Raw genomic sequence first — 17,951 nt, forward strand, 5'->3', positions numbered from 1 at the left:
ACACGTGAGGAATCTCAAAAACTTCTATATATGGATAAATGGGAACAGGAGCTTCAACTGCAGTTCTCCCCAGCTCAATGGTCCGCCTGTATCAATAGTCCTAAAGGCGCTACCCACTGCACTAACCACCTGGAATCTCACATTAAAGTGGTTGGTAGGTGGTACCTAACACCCTCCAGGATTGCAAAGATTTCTCCAAATTATCCAAACATGTGCTGGAGACAATGTGGACAGCCAGGTACAATGCTTCACATGTGGTGGCAGTGTGTAAAAGTTACAGTTTTTTGGACAGAGCTTTTCGATTTAATAAAGGAGATATTCCACAGGGAAATACCCCAACTGCCCCAGATAGCACTACTCCAAATCTACCCAGTACAAATTTCAAAAGCTGAGAGGAGCCTTCTATTTCAGATACTCAATGCAGCACTAACTCTTATAGCGAGTACTTGGAAGACACCAACTACTCCTTCTGTACAGCAGTTGATCAAACGGATTGAATCTAGGAAATATATGGAATTTTTGACGGAAACCGACCCGGAAAAAAATCTTTGAATCATACAGACATGGGAACCGTGGACTTCTTATCAGAGTTCCGTATCCACCTAGTCTGTCTAGCCCATTTTTACAGTCGAGAAGGCCATCTCGCATCCTCTGGGGGCCATACATAAGTGTTAAGCTAGTCTTTTCTAATTGCTTGTTCAATGTGTTCCTTAGATGCCAGACGAATCAGGGTGGTACTATCATTGTATACTGCTGCATGGGTACCTGTATTATGTACTTGCTCATTATACCTTGCAAAAGTCATTGTATGCCACTACTTGCTCTTTCTGTTTGTTTTTATGCCAATAAAAGCAGTATTGAATTAAAAAAAAAAGAAAGCTGAGCTTGAGATTTAGTTGGAGACTCCTCTGAAAAAAAGACAGAATCCTAGGGATCTTGAGTTCTAAAAACGCGAAACCCCCTTCGTTGAACCAGTTGTGGTAGGAGTGCCATATTCTGTGGTAGGACCCGGATAAGGTTGCTTTTCGAGCTTTTAGCATGGTAGCAATGACTTCTTCTGACAGTCCTTGTTTTCTCCAGATGTCGGATTCAATAACCACCCCATCAAACGGAACAGGCCCAGGTTGTGGTGAGCTATGGGCCCTTGAAGGAGGAGATCTGACCTGGGGGTTAGTCGTATTGGATGGGCGACCAACATGTCCTGCAGGTCTGAGAACCAAGACCGTCGTGGCCAGTATGGTGCCACTATGATTACAGTGAGTTGTGACTGTTATCTTCTTTAGTACCCAAGGTAACATTGGAATGGGTGGAAAGACGTACGCTAGCTTGAATCGCCAGGGTTGAGTCATTGCATCTGTCCCCGCTGCTGTCGGGTCCCGACAGCGGGCAAAGTACCTGGGTACCTTGTGATTGTCTCTGGAGGCCATGAGGTCTATTTGTGGAAGTCCCCAGTGATTTACTAGCTCGGCAAACACTTCCGGGTGTAATTCCCACTCTCCGGGTTCTATTTGATTTCGGCTGAGGTAATCAACCTTTGTGTTGGATACCCCCGGGATATGTATTGCGGACAACCTCACCTTGTTGATTTCCACCCAGTGTAATATTTGCTGTGCCTCTGCTAGTGCCGCTTTGCTGCGGGTTCTTCCCTTGCGATTTATGTATGCCACTGTTGTGGCATTGTCGCTCTGTACTCCATACTTCGAGTGCCAGTCTTACGGCTCTTAATTCCAGTATGTTTATTGGAAGTTTTGAGTCTTCTGTGGACCATAGTCCTTGTGCTGATAAGTTGTTTCAGGTCGCTCCCCATCCCCCCCAGCTGGCATCCTTGGCTATGACTGTCCAGTCTGGTGTCGCCCATGACTGTCCTGTGTTTAAGGTTGCAGGGTTTCAACCACCAGAGCAACCTCCTGGTCTGTTGGGAGAGGGAGAATGTTCGGGAGAGGGGTCCCCCTTTCCAGACGGCAAGTGTGTTCGACTGTAATGGACGAAAGTGCATCTGTGCAAATGGCACTGCCTCTATGACTGAGATCATCACCCCTAGCACCCTCATTGCTGTTTGTATTGTGATCTTTTGAGGTACAAGTAGGCGTTGTATCTGATCTCTGAGTCTTTTATGTTTGTCGTGGGGGAGACAGACCAGTTGAGTGCTCGTATTGAATTCCAGCCCCAAAAAGGTCATTTGGTGGCTGGGGTGTAAATTCGATTTCGACCAGTTCACTGTCCATCCGAATTGCTGGAGCAAGGAGATTGCTAGAGAGAGATCTTGCTTTGCTTTTGTTGCTGTTCTGGCCTTTATGAGCAGGTCGTCCAGGTAGGGAGTGATTGAGATCCCTTGTAGACGTAGAGCCGATTCCGAGACTGACATCAGCGTGGTGAACACTCGGGGGGCTGTTGATAACCCGAATGGAAGGGCTACAAACTGGTAATGGTTGTTGGCAAAACGTAGGAAGCGGTGATGCGGTGGCCATATCGGCACATGTAGATGCGCATCCTTTATGTCCAGGGACATCATTAGTTGACCCTCTTCCATTCCCCTGATCACAGACCCTATCTGGGGGGGTTTATCTATGATACTGCCATTATTTCCCCCAGCATTTGTCATTGGAAGAATAGGGCAACTTTAGGCAACTTTTCTCCGGGACAAGCCTGGCCTAACAGTGTCGGCAGATATTTAGCCAGTACCAAAACAATGCAGGCAATAGGAAAGTCTGTTTAGTAGGAAAATCAAATACTGTACATGACATAAATATCTGTACATATGTATAATAGGGAGGGTTGCCACCTTTTCTGGAAAAAAAATACCGGCCTTCCTATATTTTTGCAGGTAGCAACCCTAATAATAGGGAGGCCCTCCAGCTGTTTAGCACTATAAGCATTGGGGTATTCTCTAGTGCAGCCTGGACATTAAATCAAACAAATGCCAATTCTTATCTATCTACTGTGATCATATTGTGATATTGTGACACCCTCTGCATATCCATTCATACTCATGTAACTGTTGCTTTAAGAGTTACACATAATATGCTTTCAGTATATGCAGACGTGACCTTGTAGAAAATAGTTTTGTTTTTCTGTGTAATCATCCAGCTGGGCAGCCAGTATCAGGGCTACAGGGAGCTGTCTGTAAGCACACCTCCCAACTGTCCCATTTTTCGCAGGACAGTCCCAATTTTGACAGCTCAACCAGCATTCCCGGATTGTTACTGAAATGTCCTGACTTTCTCTTTGATCTCCTGCACTTTGATCTCCAGCCACAAAAAGATACAAAGTTTCTAAAACTGACTTGAGAGAGTCCAGAATATCTGGCAGGTGCACTTCTATACATTAGTTACAATTTAAGATAAGCAAAGAAGCAATTGTAACTATTTAAGATAAGCAGGTCTATTGGGGAAATTGTATAAGATATAGAGAGAAGCCGCACACCCATTGAAGTAAAAAGAGGGGTGCTAATTGGCTAGGTACTCCCTGGAGCCTTAGATAGAGATGACACTTATCTAATCCGTTTCTTTAGATAATGAGTTGAAACGCATATGCGTTAGAAATGTGAGGAACATATGCGCAAATAGGATGAATGACAGGAAGTGACGTGTTCTCTATATTTCAGACCTTCGTGAGGATGCAGCAGCGTTGCTGCGTGACTTTGAATTAATGTCTTCATTGATGAGGAGTGGATCTAGATACTTTTGTGCACACAGTCGCATTGCTAGAAATGTTATTAAATGTTACTGCATATAATCTAACTTGGACGATATGTTGGAACGCATATGCGTTCCATTTGATGATCCACAATTCATTGCTTGGCCTCTTTACTATCTGGGGAAGCAGAAGTGACGTTAGACGCCGATTTGTGAACGAAGACACACAGCTTGGGGTATAAAACCCTTATGGACAGTAAGGCTCGTTCTGCCTTTTTGTTTTTTTGTCTATTTGTGCCCCTGAGGAAGACCCTTAAGGTCGAAACGCGTTGGGCTCTTTGTTTCTTTAGTATTTTTGTATAATTGTTTTGTATTTTCTTTATTTTTTGTAATACATTTTTCCATTATTTTCTTGATATTGGGTGTGCTATTCATTACTTTGAGCATTTATTGGGGAAATTGTGTGACTTGCAGCTTAGAATGGCTAATTCTAAGCAACTTTTCAATTGGTCTTCATTATTTATTTGGTATAGATTTTTAATTATTTGCCTTCTTCTTCTGACTCTTTCAAATGGGGGTCACTGACCCTCATCTATAAACAAATACTACAAATGTATTGTTATTGCTACTTTTTATTACTCATCTTTCTATTCAGGCCTCTCTTATTCACATTCCAGTCTCTTATTCAAATCAATTTTGAAACTGTTGGGAGGTATGTGTAAGTAATAGGTAAAGCATATAGAGACCATCTTGTAGGAGACAGAATTCCTTGAGGTATGAGCCCCCCTTTTTCTGAGTGACAGCTGAGAGACTATAAAAACCTTGTAGGCTGCAGGGTTAAATCAAAAGTGGTTGCTCATTTCTCCTTCACACGTGTTGCAATAAAGACTTATCTTACAAAGCAGCATCAAGTCTCCAAAGGGTCCGCTCACAACTCCAACAATATTTTTGGTCCGGGGGGTAAGCAATCACCACCATTGTCCACCGCCATATTCCCTTCCATTGAATGGGAAAGTATGACAGAACTAAGGGTGAGGGGCAAGGAGGTGCCACATCTTTGTCCTTACTGCCATTTTATTTGCACTTTGCAAACTGCATCCAGCATTAATCCTAACATGAGGAGTGTCCACTGACATCACAGGTCCATCCTCGCAATGTCACCAACCTGCCCTCCATGATATCATTGACCCACCACCCGGCCTGGAGTTAACAGCGGGGAAAGATGGAAAATGGTGACACGTTCAACCAAAAAATAGTTACATAAATTACATGATCAATAAATCAAATACCACAAAATAAATGGCATACTCTTTGGAACATTACTCTCTGCATCAAACTAAATGTGCTTTTGATGGAATTATTGTACCTATTGTACCTATATATATATATTTCTATTTTTTTTTAATAGGTGGTCTTTGTGGGTGTAGAGCTATGGGTGTCAACTGATACCAACGTTAAAAAGTATTTATATTATTCATAAGGAAGACAAAAAAGTGATTAAGGAAATAATTTTTATTTTAAAAAAGGTATAACAAAGAAAAAAATAGGCATCAAAAGGAAATGGTTGGTTGGACTATTCCTTCCTCCAAGACTCATCCCACTAGCCACCTGTTATGGATCAGAGATGGTTGTTATCTTCAGATCTCTAAATGTTTTTTCTTTACTGAGAATCCCATTTCGTAAGGCACTAATCCTGGTGGTCTAGCGGCAGCGGGGTCCATACCGCGTTGCTCCCTGCTCCATGCTGGTTCCGGTCCTCTAGGGCAATTCATAAAGGCGCAGGCGCGCCATCGTGCATTGGCGCGGAAATTCAAATGTATAAAAGGGGATTTTTAGTATTAGCTCATTGCCCGTTGTAGGTTCAATGAGCTTGTTACTGGGAGCTTATTGTTGTGAATCCTGATTGATCCTTCGTGTTTGACCCATACCTGCTTGCTTACTACGCTGATCTCTCCAATCCTGACCTTTGCCTGAGTCTCTACTACTCTCATGCTGAATCCTTCCGATTGATAACCTGGTTTCGACCCTTGCCTGCCTGACGATTCCTACTGCTTGTGCTGGCCCGGCCTACCTGTTCCTGGTGGCTTCCTATCTTCCAGCATCCTTGTAAACAGTCGTGCCCCATTGCCAGCCAGAACTTACGCCTTGCACCTCTCGTTAAGTCCAGGTGGCATCTGAGTAAGCTGAGGGCTCCTCCCGAGGCCAAAGGCGGTCACTTAACTGGTGAAGTACGAGCCGAGACCAGGGTGCCTGGCATCTGTTCTGGTGTTGGGTGCTGACCGTGACACATTTCCAGTATAATTTGCCTAAAACTGAAAAACAGAAAGCTTTTAGCACTAAAATATATATATATATATAGTCCATTAGGCTTAAATGAATCATTTTCATTATGTATTCAAAATGATGTCTCCTATACTCAGATGTAATACCAAAAGTTATACCCAGTGTCCTAGTGTTAAATCTGTGTTATATTGCCTACAATCTTAATTTGTATGTTCTCACGTAATACCTTCCTATAATTATAAGGTAGTTGAATATTTTACTGTTCTGGATACTATTAAAACGTATTGGCTTACAAATGTCTGTAACCTTGTTCTAAGTTAAGAGGAACTGCTTAGATTTGGGTTGAGCGTTGCAACTAATAGCCATTTCCAAGGCTGAGGTGAGTGCTGGTGGCATAACTACTTGCCTGGGTGCAATTGCAACCCCCTCATCCCCTTGGGGCCCGTGTTAAACTTATCAGGGGGTTGGACACCAATTTTGTCCAATCTGCAAGACATTCCCATGGGGGAAGAGAGCCTGAAGTAGCAAGTACCCACCCATGGCATACTTATATAAATAAACACAGCCCAAAAACATTATGTACTCAGATTATGTGCCTGAGGTTATATTATTCTTTAGACATTCATCAGTATCAAAGTTTCTGTCCCTTGACTTGCACTTACCTGTTTATATATAAGTTCAAATCCTCCCACATTACAGTTAGGGTCATCCTTGTAATCAATCACCACACGTAGCATGTCCTCTACCATTGGTGGAACAATTTTCCACATCACTGACGTGTCTTTGGTTATGCCAGGTTTGTATTGTATCTCAAGTAGCCAGGGCTGGAAGTTTTCTCCAAACAGAAAATCTGAACCAAAAAGGTCAAAACTGTTTTTCCTGTACTTCACATTTTCCCGAGTGGCCTTCATTGTATGAATGAGGGCTTTCTTCATCCCTGGTATAATGATTGAATCCCAGACTTGCTCTTTTCCGATTGTACAAAGATACTCTTTGAATTCGTCACTGTGCCACATGTTTTCTTCAGGCAGGTTGGGGTGACGATTTGGTGCATTCTTTAATTTTTTCTGTATGGCGTAATTACATACATGGGTGGCGCTGGAAGGATAAAACAATACAATTGTCAGGTTTATGTGCCTGATCCATCACTAGTAATCCAGTGTCGGTATCCAGTGAGTCACTAAATATTCTAATCTTGCCTTAGCCATTCATTAGCCTTAGCAAGCTGACCATAGTTAGAGCAAAATTACAGAGCCCTGTAACCAATGCAACTGTTACAGAATCAGAGGTTAGAAGAACAGGGCCTTTAGCATATTCATCCACTTCACAGATGTAAAGGAAACAAGCAAATACATTTCATGCCATAAAGTGATTTATCCCAAACATTATCGTATACACCGTGGATTAAACCTATAAATTACCTTTAAGTTACAAGCAACAATGGCACAATTGTCCAAGGTGTTTTATAATGTAATTCTTACTTGTTCAATTAAAAAGGTCTTATGATATTTATACCAGTTTGTAACATGCTAAAATAAGGCAGAGAGTAGTCTTATTTCTGTTTGTACATGAGCCTCTGAGAGTACAAAGCAGTGAAGTCATATCAACATCACGTCATTACTGTATAACAATAAATAGAATGCAAGATTTTGCACCCTCTACTTACGTATCTAAACTCTCCAGCGTGAAGGGCTGAGATGAGAAACGGAGGAAACTGTGCTTATAGAACCAGATAGTTAACGGGTACCAGTCCGTTATGAGGAAATGCTGACGGAGATCAAATTTGGTTCCATATACAAGAAGTGGCCTCTCTATGTACTTTTCAACCACCCATTCCCTTCCCAAGGAACATATGTCTTTCAGATCATTTCTGCAACGTATCCCTGTAATAACATGTAAAACATGAATCAATCTCTGTTTAAATCAATATTGTAGTAAACCATTCTGTAACACCTGAAGCAACAAAATCAGCATGCGTTGGACCAATAACTAAGGTTGCTCCTTTGAAACCATATTGGTCCTACATCTCACACATCTAATTAGGAATTCATTTATACATATTCTGCATTATTGCACAGAAATAACCATAATCATAACTGTGAATTGGCCATGAAGAATGGGAATTTATTATGTGCCAAAATGTATGAGATGAGATGAAAACCCTCATGGATCCTCCCAAAACCTCACTGGCGGTGAGGTTCCTCACCCTTCTATGGATCATATAGAAATAGCTATTACTATATAAGCCCTTGCAGATTTTCTGCATTAGTTACTGTATGTGAGTCATTTAATGTCCTGTGGGGGCACCCACCAGTAACCTGAACTTTTGTTTCCCCCTAAACAACAATTGAGTACCCATTTCACAGATTCTCTTACCTCTTCCTCTAGATAAATTTCTTGGTTTTGAAATCCAGATGTTTTTTTCTCCATCTATATCTAGTTGTGGGTTCACTCTTCTCAGCTTACATAACAATTGGTGGCAGTAATCAACATACTTGTCTGAATTCTGTATGTGCGCACCATGACTGTAACAATACAAGGGCAGGGATGAGAGACAGTTATACATAATACACATCACACTATTGCAATACAATGTTTATGGAGAATATTATAATGTATACCAATAAGTTTATTATTTACGATAAATATCTGTTCTATCTGATTTGTTTTAGGCCCTTGTATTCGTAGATTTTATGGTTTTTACACTTGCTAAATAACTAAAAAATCATGGATTAAGTAACTATAAGAAAAATTCATGAATTTGCGCAAAAACTATGATTCGAAGAAACAAACATTCTATGAACATTCATAAATCACCCCATAGAGTGTTCACTGTCATTGTTTTCCTATAATCAGGACAATTTCTTTCTAAATCTAAATTGTTATGAATGGTTTCATCTGACATTACTTACTGCATAACCTGATAGTAGTCACTTATGAAATGTTTTCTATCAACTATCCCGGCACATATTATGTCGTCTTCATCCTCATGTGTCAAGTCGTACAGATGAAACTGGCAAACCACAAGGGCTGTTACTATAATATCTTCTGGAACAATTCTTGCAGGGCCATGATTGTTTATTTTAGCATCTACAGAAAAGAACATAACAGGAGGAGATTAATAAGAAGTGAGAACAATAAACAAATATAGTTGGTTGGAAAACCATGAGATGCCAGTGACTCCATTTCAAGTCTAATCTTACAGTGTAAAAATGAACAAGGTGTTACTGTCCAATTATAGTCACTGCAAAGAAGGGGTCTTGTTTAAATACTACAAGTAACTCATTTTCTGTTATCAGAGTAGCTGTAGCTATACCAGGTGCCGCTGCTTTTCCCTTACCTGACATGCAAATAGCCGTTTTTTCTTCCTTTTCTTTCCGGCTGGGAATAACTTCATCTTGCAAAGACTTCCCATTGGTTCTCAAAACCCATTTTAGGATACCACAAGCCGCAGTCATGGTAAAGTCATCTAAATAAAGGTACATTTTTTGTTAGAATACTCTATTTAACCAAAAGATGACACTAACAATAACTGTGAGAACAAACAGGGCAAATATTTAGTTTCTAAAGAAAGATGGAACTTTGAATTATATTTCTAAGCAGGTGATACTATGGATTTATTTTCCTTTACATATTAATGTATATAGGCACAATTTATAAGAGATACAGAGAGTTGTCGTTAATATGCACTATAATATACTTATGGGAACTTCTAATAGCTGTTACATTAGAGCACATTTTATTTAGGGTGGAACATTATTTCATATGGACAGCTATATAGAACCAGTGATTTCAGAATCCCTCTTAAACATTCTAATGACTAGGTGATAAGTGAGAGACATCAAGGAGAGGGGAGGGACTAGTCATGGCCTGGTCAGTGTTCTATATTGGAATGTGTGCTCTGTTGCCTTTTCAAATGTTATATAAATACATTTGTGTAAAAGCTAAACCAAAATAACTATTCCATGAAAAAAATGCAATATATAAAATAACCTTAGTGTTAAACAAGGGGCCCCATCCATTTTTTACCCATGAACCACATTCACATAAAACAAGAGTTTTGGAGCAATGCAAAAATGATAAAAGTCCCTGGAGGTGCCAAATAAGTGATGTGATTTAGTAGCCCCTACGTGGCCTGACAACATACAGGATCCTCTACATGGCAGTACACCTAGTTTATATGCAATTTAAATTTGCCTCCAAGCCTGGAATTTAAAAATAAGTGCCTGTTTCTAGGCCAACGAGAGAAACATCCAAAGAGTTGGTGAGCAACTGGTTGCTCATAAGCCACTGGTTGTAGATCACTAAGTTAAATAATACTTTGGTTTTGAAGGATATAAAGCCCAGATTTAAGATACTATACCCAAGACATAATGACATGATACAGTATTTTATGCACACTTACCAATGAATGCTTGTTTTTCATTTATCTTACTAAACATGTAGCAACGAGGGAAGAAAGTGTGTGGATTCGCATCACACGACAAACACCATTGCCTTAATACTTTGCACAGACCACTCTAGAATACAAAGAACATATTTAGTTATGCATTTTATAAATATAAAAAGTCAAAAAAGATTATAGCAAATAAATATACAAAAAATTCTAGGAATTAGAATGCAACAACATCTAGAGAGCCACTGATTGGCCACATTTCTGGCTTCTATATTCCCACCAGGTCACCTGTGTCCGAAGAAGTTACATTGTGAGTATGACCAGTGACAAGAGGCATCATATCATAGCCTTGTTTTCTCTTGGAAACCCTATGTAAAATAATTTCCACTTCCATTTACTGGAAACCGTCTTTGACTTGGAAATAATGGGTTCCAATCATGTTAACTGGAAGCCATATGATTCAGATGAAAGAAGCAGTCCTGCACAGGCAGACTGTAAACGGGCAAATATCAAAATGCCATGCACCAGTATTTATTAATGGGCTAATGTGGAACTATTTGGGTCTTTACACTGGTTAAATACTGGGGCCTCCAGTTCAGACATGGATCAAATCATCTAAAACAAGTTGCTTTTTATTTTTTGTTGTGCTATTATAATAAAACGGCAAATTTCACTGAGAATGTGAATATATTCACAAATAGTATTTAATAAGCAATTCATTTTGATCAGTCTACTGCGAGATAGAAATGAAAGATCTAATTGGTTGATATGGGTCATTGTAAGTCACTGCAGTTGGCTCACCTTGCTTGTGGCGTGCACTCTGCAAAAGTGATTGGTTATCTGATCCTCTTTCAGAAGATGGAGTTCAACTCTTTTACGTGTCAGGATGAGGTTGGGTTGTATGTCATAACGACTTATAATCTAAAAAAGAAAAATAAATACAAAGTTTATTCATGGAAGGCAAGTACACTCAAATGATTAGTAAACTTCTGGAGCATTATATTACTTCTTTTACCACAGAAGAAATAACAACTGGCCTAGTAACTGCTAGTTATGCTGCTACCATACTCTGTAATTAAGTTGCACTAAGTACTGTAGCTTGCTAACTTGCTTGGCTCCTCTCCACCAGTCACATCATGCACTTTAACTGAATAGTAAATGTAGTGCATTTATATTTATGTTCATAGAAAGAAATATGTTTAGCTATAGGAAAGGGCAAGTCATTGTACACTGTTCTGGGTTGAACAATGACAATGGTGTGATAAAAGAAAGCATATAATATTAAACATTAACAATATTTATCTTAATGCTCAATTAAATTGGCCATATCCATGAGTGGTTAGATTAAGATTACCCACACATTTCTTACATAGATCTTTGTATTGTACAAACATAAATATGAATTTACCTTATGTCCATATGTTGGGTCACGAAATACAGTTTTCTTGGGACCAGCATCTATCAAGTAAAAACATTGCATTAGTATCATTATCGCAGTTTATTAGATTGCTCAGAAAGGTTCCACTAGTAGCAGATTCTGCCCATATTTCCCAGGCACATTAGGGAATATAATATTATCTCTATAATATTAAGGCTTAAGACTAGAGTACTCAACTGTGTAACAAAACCATGTTTTTTGGTGTCAGGTGCCTACAGAAAAAGTATTCCTTATAAATTCTGGCCTACGGATATGTTTACGTGGAATATTTTCAGATCAGAAAGTCACTGGAAGATAAAGTTGGATGCAACTTTCATGCAATTGTCGCCTATTCCATGAGGTTTTATCCTCTACTTCTACTTCATCAACTTTGTGCTCATGAAACCCCAGGGCAGACATTTATATGCTAGCATGTGGGGAGCACTAGGTTCATTTTTATCATTAACAATTCAATATCTCTAAAATCCTTGAAGAGATGTTTTTTTTAAGCAGACTTACTGAAGGTGGGGGCAATTTTCTTCACCCATCCTCTACTTAATAGGCCTCTCTCGAAGTCATTGGATCTTTTAAAGTCAGTCCAGAAAACTTTCTTTTTCTGTGGGATATTTAAAGAGAAACGCATTAGAGATTCCAAATACAGTAATTTCTTAAAGGTGGCTTATACAGAATAAATTGCTTGCATGGGATCATGTTTCTTCTGTGTGATATTAAGGGACCTTAAGGTATATAAAAGAAACAAATTCATAAGTCTTGGGGTTTGGAAATATCTGTAGTGGAAGAACATAATAGTTTGTTATACAACCAATACTAACTGTGTACTTGTTGCATATTGGGCAGATATCAGGGATAAATGTAACAATGCTCTTCCCATCTACCTATTTCCTTATGAGTTGGCTATCAGCATATCTACTCACAGCAATACACTGGTTTTTACATTTGTAAAAATGGCCATTACAGGTATATTCAGAATTACTATGTTACTTTAGTGGATTGTGTCTATGTTAGACCCAGGTGCCTCCTTCCAGCCAATCATGGCTCTCACAACAGGACACATGAAGAGCAGAATGTGGCTTATCTGTTATTCACTCCTAGTGTTCTTTAACTTTTCTATGTAAAGTCATTATAGCCTTGGGGAAGTCAGGCACCAAACTAAGATCATTTACATTGTAGGAGATGGACTCTCTGTGCAATGTCATTTTTAGGTTTTTTTCTCCTAATATACTTATATTCACAACATAGGCTAAAAGAATTCCTGGTGCTGGTAAATTACTTACCGCAATTGATGTTTTAACCTGGTCTTCGAAGCATCTCTTCTGTCTGGATACACATTCGTCACAGTACAATTTATCCCGTTCAGGTGAAACTGCATGTGCAAAAGAGATATAACATACATATATTATATTATCAGGAGTGATGAATAATGATATAATATTTTAACAAACCACAAAGAGTACAAAATAAAGATGGCAATTTACTACAAAATTCCCAGGACTGGAGAAATTCAGAATAAAACCATAAACATATTTTATGAAGCCACATGATAACACAAGACAGTTCTTTGAAATAATCTTGTAGAACATCATGTACTAGGACATATACAGGGGCAAATCTATTTAGGAAAGTGTTAACAAATAACAACAAATTTTCACAGTTGATAAAGGTGAAGATTAGAAGTTGAACACATTTATTCATCTAAATCATGTTCTGCCACTAATATGAAAGAAGTGTTGGACTATAAGGTTAAAGATGGGACATGGAGTAGTAACAAGTACCAACTAGTTCATTTCTAGTAACAGGTAGAAAGTGTTCAGCCAATCAGAAGATAGCATTTAAGCATTTAACTAATTACCATTAGGCTTCTTAGCAGTTTTTCTTGTACTATTAGATTTGTTAGCCGCCTTTCTTTTCCTATGAGCTTTAGTAGTAGTTTCTCTTTTCCTCTTAGCTTCAACAGTTGTTTCTCTTTCGCTATTAACTTCATAACTCGTTTCTATTTCACTATTAGCTTCAATAGTTGTTTCTCTTTCGCTATTAACTTCATAACTCGTTTCTCTTTCACTATTAGCTTCAATAGTTGTTTCTCTTTCACTATTTACTTCATAACTCGTTTCTCTTTCACTATTGGCTTCAATAGGTTGTTTTTCTAGTGATTCCTGTTTGATCTGTTAAGATAAAATATTGCAAGAATAAGAAATTCACAAAAGTAAGGTAAAAGTGTAAAGTAAATGCTACAGTTCCACACGTTAGGCCCATAACCCACTGGTGCAATGTAGAAATGTGTCTAATTTTATAGGAAAACCCAAAGATTCCTGAGCAGCCAATGTCCACTCTTGTATAACTGTGTATATACAGGTATGGGACTGGTTATCCACAATGCTCGGGACCTTGAGTTTTCTGGATAACAGATCTTACTGTAATTTGGATCTTCATACCTTTAGTCTACTAGAAAATTGTGTAAACATTAAATGAACCCAATAGGCTGGTATTTCTTCTTAGTTGGGATCAAGTACATGGAACTAATTTATTATTGCAGAAGAAAAGGAAACATTTTTTAAAAATTTGGAATTATTTGGATAAAATGTAGTTTAGGGAGATGGCCTCTCTATAATTTGGAACTTTCCGGATAACGGTTTGCCAGATAACAGATCCTGTACCTATATATATATATATATATATATATATATATATATGTATATATATATGTAAATAAGGTATTTTTGGCAGCAATACTACATGTGCCTTTTCATAAAGCAGCAGTGTAGAAGTTTAATATATATATATACACACACTTTTTTATTTTTAAACAAGAAGAGGTAAAAAGGAGGAAAAGGGATTCGGTCTGCACTGAAGATACGTTAAAAACTCCACATGCACCTTAAACGTCCATTATATATTAGGTCAGTATGTAGGAAAGTTGCTAAAGTAAATCTGTACTATGAAAGGAAAGGCAGTCTGAAGAATAAAAGAATGTTCTGTTTTAATCTACAAATATCTCCTGCCTACCTCAATTTCTTCAACAGCATTGTCATTAGGTTTCTGATAAAAAAAGAAAATATATATTATCAGTTTATAGTTAAGTGCTTCATTTGACAGTAAAGAATATTCTAATACTGGGTATTTAAACATAGCTCTTTGCCAAATTATCCCTATTAATATGGGGCAGAACTAGACCTCCCCAGGCCAGAAAAACCTATTTGTAGGACCCCCTACAGCCCATGATTTCCATATACCCAACATGTACTGTATACATCTGGCAGCACAAGTCAAAGGAAAGGTATCACTGATTCTTCTTAACAGACCTGAAATGCTACACATTGGTATACACTGAACATACATATCAACTGTAGCATATTAAAGTATGTTCATGTACCTACATTCTCCACAATATGTGGCCCAATATGGAGTGGGTGCCAACTGACAAATACCTGAATCCAAATTTTATATGGACTTTTATTTTTAATTATTCGTGAATAAACAATATGACTTATTTACTAACACTAGGGAAATCTGCACCTGTGGCCACAAAAAATAGCAGCCAGTCAGTGACTATATTTGTTCTGCCAGCTACAAGTACAACAATGAAGCAAAAACTCTATTGGATACGGCCCAGGCACAACAATTCCTTGTGTTGGTAAATAAACAATAGTGGGTTTATCACACGTATCAAATTAATTTTGCCATTAAGAATTGCTTTGATTGTGATGATTGGAGGGTTTAAGATGCACATTTAATCTTTTTTTTTTTTTTTTTTTTACAGGAATCATTTTAATATTCTTAAAATGATAATTTAGCTAATATTATGCAGATAACTGAGATTAGCATTACTATAAAAGGTAAATAAAATATTTGTGAAATTCTGATAAATTGTTACTGCAGATTTTACAACTTTTGAGACTTTTTATTGGTGAGCTGATTCTTATAACTTAACAACATATTGCATTTAATTATATTATTTGAAATCTTACCTTTTTACGAAATGGAAAGCAATAAGAAATACATTTCCAAAGTCTTTTCGTTAAAGTGTTCATTGTGAAGAATGTTATTGATTTGTATTTGATTTTGTATTTGATTTTTTGAGAATATTTATGTTATAGCTATTATTATAATAATAACAAGAGCTATATCTGTAATTTATAATTTCTTGTATAGGAAAAAAAAATAAAATTTCAGTTTAATACGTATAACGGTGAGTAGTGATGTATTTTTTAAAACTCACTAAAACTTGTTATTATAATAAATATACTCTGTGGAAATATGAATATTAATACCTAGTATATTATAAAGCACTGTCGCCTATATGTCTGAATTGATTTATTTTCAATCAGAGCTTATGATGTCATTGTTGTAATCAGAGTTTAGTGATGTAATTTCTGTCATGACTCACAGATATTATGTATATATTATATAAATAAATATCCCTGTTGCAAAATATGAAGATATTAGAACTCACCTCAGAGTTCCATGGCCTGAACTCCTCGCTAAACTTATAATATCCTTATATTTTACAAGGGGTACTTTATTCACTATATATACTCACTATATATACAACTCTGTTTCTCTTATGTATTTATTTATATATTTCTATCCTTAATATCAAGTGTTAGTAATTTTAATATACCTCACTCTCTGCCTCAGTTGGCTGGAAAATCAAATGACAACTTGGATCCTGTTTCCTGTACTACATGTACAGAAAGCTTAGGGTCCATTATGACATCACTATGGAAGCACTCAGCCTTTGACCTTATATGGTCATTGAATTGATTTCATTGTTTTAATCAGAGCTTAGTGATGTCATTGTTGTAATCAGAGCTTAGTGATGTTATTTCTGTCATGACTCGTAATAAATAAAGTATCCCCTGTTGCAAAATATGAAGATATTAGAACTCACTTCAGAGTTCCATGGCCTGAATGCCTCGCTAACTTATAATATCCTTATATTTTACAAGGGGTACTTTATTCACTATACAAGGGGTACTTTATTCACTATATATACACCTCTCTCTCTTATTTATTTATATATTTCTATCCTTAATATAAGTTTTAGTAGTTTTAATATACCACACCCTCTGCCTCTGATGCTTACCTCAGCTGGCTGGAAAATCAAATGACAACTTGGATCCTGTTTCCTGTGCTACATGTACAGAAAGCTTAGGGTCCATTATGACATCACAATGTCATATGATGACATCACAATGGCAACCATTGTGAGGTCATAACAATGGTTGCCCATGGCAACCATTGTGATGACCTCACAATGGTAACCCATGGCAACCATTGTGATGACCTCACAATGGTAACCCATGGCAACCATTATGATGACCTCACAATGGTAATCCATGGCAACCATTGTGATGACCTAATGGTGGTAACCAATGCAACCATTGTTGATGACCTCACAAAGTCTTAAGTCTATTTGTTGTTATTTTTGCAGTTGTTTTGAATGAAACAGATTATGCACTTTTGTGAATAAACCCAATAGAACCTTAAGTCCAGAAATATAGTCTTTGATGAGGTGTCAAAGATTCTCCATTGTATGTTACTAGCTTTTCCATGAAATAAGATCCTGATTTAAGAGATTTCTAAGAAATACATATAACACCGCCTGTACTGTATTTCACGGAATCGTCGCTTTGTAACATTTTTAAACCCAATGAAATCTATAGATAGCATTATCTTTGTTCTAATATACACATACTGTAAATTGCTCATGCTCAATGGAGCACATGGGAATTAAATATATCACCAAATTAGTGATTAGATTTTTCTAGCCAACTACAGGTAGAACATGAAAACAAAACTTTAATGGTTGCCATGGGTTACTGCTAGGGATTCCACCTTTTACCAGTCAGGAGGCACTGGGATGCTGGAGGTGGGTAATGACATAGAATTCAGCAGATCGATGATGTAATGGGGCAAACATCACAGCAGAGATGCGGTAAAATGAGAATATATATTTGGGGTGGATCAGGGATTAGGTAGGCAGGCAAGGGTAAAATTTATAGAAATGTATTAACAAGTACATTGTTGTTAAATTTGTGAATGGGAGCTGTGCTGATCCTATTGGACTTTCTTTTTTGAGCCATTCCCACTTTTACAGGTTTTCTAATATTTTTTGCTATTAATCACCTGAAAAACTAAAACTTGTTAGAGGCTTTATAAGTATTCATATTTTTTTCTGCACGAGGGTACTCCAGAACGA

General features: G+C 37.7%; 1 protein-coding gene across 1 annotated transcript; it reads right to left on the minus strand.

Annotated features, from left to right (window-relative positions):
• Positions 1-5,829: 5,829 nt before the first annotated feature.
• LOC121401601 (tubulin monoglycylase TTLL3-like) lies at positions 5,830-15,780 on the minus strand. The gene is made up of 14 exons (XM_041587090.1): positions 15,718-15,780; positions 14,756-14,788; positions 13,602-13,914; positions 13,027-13,115; positions 12,251-12,347; positions 11,723-11,772; positions 11,116-11,235; positions 10,324-10,438; positions 9,259-9,387; positions 8,831-9,008; positions 8,295-8,443; positions 7,585-7,801; positions 6,581-7,016; positions 5,830-5,941 (listed from the first exon to the last, which is right to left on the minus strand). Exons 1-14 carry the CDS (start codon positions 15,778-15,780, stop codon positions 5,852-5,854), a joined length of 2,079 nt encoding a protein of 692 aa, XP_041443024.1. The 3' UTR covers positions 5,830-5,851.
• Positions 15,781-17,951: the final 2,171 nt, after the last annotated feature.

This window comes from Xenopus laevis, chromosome 3L, assembly GCF_017654675.1.
Source record: "Xenopus laevis strain J_2021 chromosome 3L, Xenopus_laevis_v10.1, whole genome shotgun sequence".
Classification (NCBI taxonomy): Eukaryota; Metazoa; Chordata; class Amphibia; order Anura; family Pipidae; genus Xenopus; species Xenopus laevis.